Here is a 1,925-nt window from a genome sequence, read left to right as displayed (position 1 = left end):
GCTATGCTAGTCAGGTATGTCTATATTTACAATATCTCAGCTATGCTAGTCAGGTATGTCTATATTTAAAATATCTCAGCTATGCTAATCAGGTATGTCTATATTTACAATATCTCAGCTATGCTAATCAGGTATGTCTATATTTACAATATCTCAGCTATGCTAATCAGGTATGTCTATGTTTACAATATCTTAGCTATGCTAATCAGGTATGTCTATATTTACAATATCTTAGCTATGCTAATCAGGTATGTCTATGTTTACAATATCTCAGCTATGCTAATCAGGTATGTCTATGTTTACAATATCTCAGCTATGCTAATCAGGTATGTCTATATTTACAATATCTCAGCTATGCTAATCAGGCATGTCTATGTTTACAATATCTTAGCTATTCTAATCAGGTATGTCTATATTTACAATATCTCAGCTATGCTAATCAGGTATGTCTATGTTTACAATATCTTAGCTATACTAATCAGGTATGTCTATGTTTACAATATCTCAGCTATGCTAATCAGGTATGTCTATATTTACAATATCTCAGCTATGCTAATCAGGTATGTCTATGTTTACAATATCTTAGCTATTCTAATCAGGTATGTCTATATTTACAATATCTCAGCTATGCTAATCAGGTATGTCTATGTTTACAATATTTTAGCTATACTAATCAGGTATGTCTATATTTACAATATCTCAGCTATGCTAATCAGGTATGTCTATATTTACAATATCTCAGCTATGCTAGTCAGGTATGTCTATATTTACAATATCTTAGCTATGCTAATCAGGTATGTCTATATTTACAATATCTCAGCTATGCTAATCAGATATGTCTATGTTTACAATATCTTAGCTATGCTAATCAGGTATGTCTATGTTTACAATATCTTCAAAATTCAGATCGTGGTATATCATCGTTATGATATGGTCTTGCTAAAGCTTATATGCTGACATTTGTTTCAGATAAACAATCCTCATCAGGACAGATAATTTTGGAAACTTTCAAAAAAAAATTGACTTATAAGGGTATTAACTCAGTAACGGAAAGCTATGAACAGGAGAGGAAACTGACAACAAGAATATTCTAAACATTGTTAATGTGTTTATGTTACGTTGTGCTGTAAACATGTGTTAAAATGTGTCATGACTGCATGTTTATAAATGGTGGTTCAATTACTAACAAATGTTAAGTTTTAAAGATTATTAAGAAGCTATTCTGTGCCTGAAATGAAAAAGGAATAAAATTTATATTTTATAGGTTATAGTGATGAAAGAAGGAAAGATAACATTACAAAGTAAAGTTAGTGAAGTTAAGAAAATTGATCCAGAATTATATGAATCTTGGAGGAAAGCTATTAAAGAAGCTAAAGTTTCAGAAATTAGGTATGATATCTAACACAAAACAGATTCGCTATTCTTTTAATCAGTTTGACTTTATTCTCAGAAACAGGAATTTTTTATCTAAACTAATCAGTAATAGTGTTCACAACTCATGAAATTTTAGCCTTCAAATCTATGTGTGTCCAGAATTATCTGCATTTGAATGTTAAAATGATGATTTGTCATTTCTTGAGACATCTGTGAAAGTGAAATTTCTAGTTTGAGGTATTTTTGAAGGAATTATGCGATTTTCGTACATTTAAAGTACTTCTGAAGACTAATTACATATATTTTTAAGACCCAAAATCAACCCTGAAAATGGTGAATCGGTCTCTTTGATACTAGGCTATTGTTTCAAAAGTGTTCCACCCTGCAAATATGTATATTCTATTGGCATACCTCTTAGAAAACCCTTAGCATATAAGCATAAAATGTTTACATAGTGCATGTAAATTCTTGCATAAAAAATGTATGATCTCACAAAGACCACATATGTTTGGATGTAATTTTGTAGAACTAAGTTAAAAGAACCTATGGAA

The 1,925-nt window shown here is 30.1% G+C and overlaps 1 protein-coding gene across 1 annotated transcript; it reads left to right on the top strand.

Moving 5' to 3' along the window:
• Positions 1–575: 575 nt before the first annotated feature.
• LOTGIDRAFT_91134 (hypothetical protein) lies at positions 576–821 on the top strand (the record flags this gene model as incomplete). The annotated part of the gene is made up of 1 exon (XM_009064331.1): positions 576–821. A coding segment is annotated over one exon (246 nt), but the record flags the coding sequence as incomplete, so codon positions are not given.
• Positions 822–1,925: the final 1,104 nt, after the last annotated feature.

Source organism: Lottia gigantea (assembly GCF_000327385.1).
Source record: "Lottia gigantea unplaced genomic scaffold LOTGIsca_6155, whole genome shotgun sequence".
Taxonomy (NCBI): Eukaryota; Metazoa; Mollusca; class Gastropoda; family Lottiidae; genus Lottia; species Lottia gigantea.
Note: the sequence above shows the minus strand (reverse complement) of the source record. Positions and strands in the feature narration are given on the sequence as shown.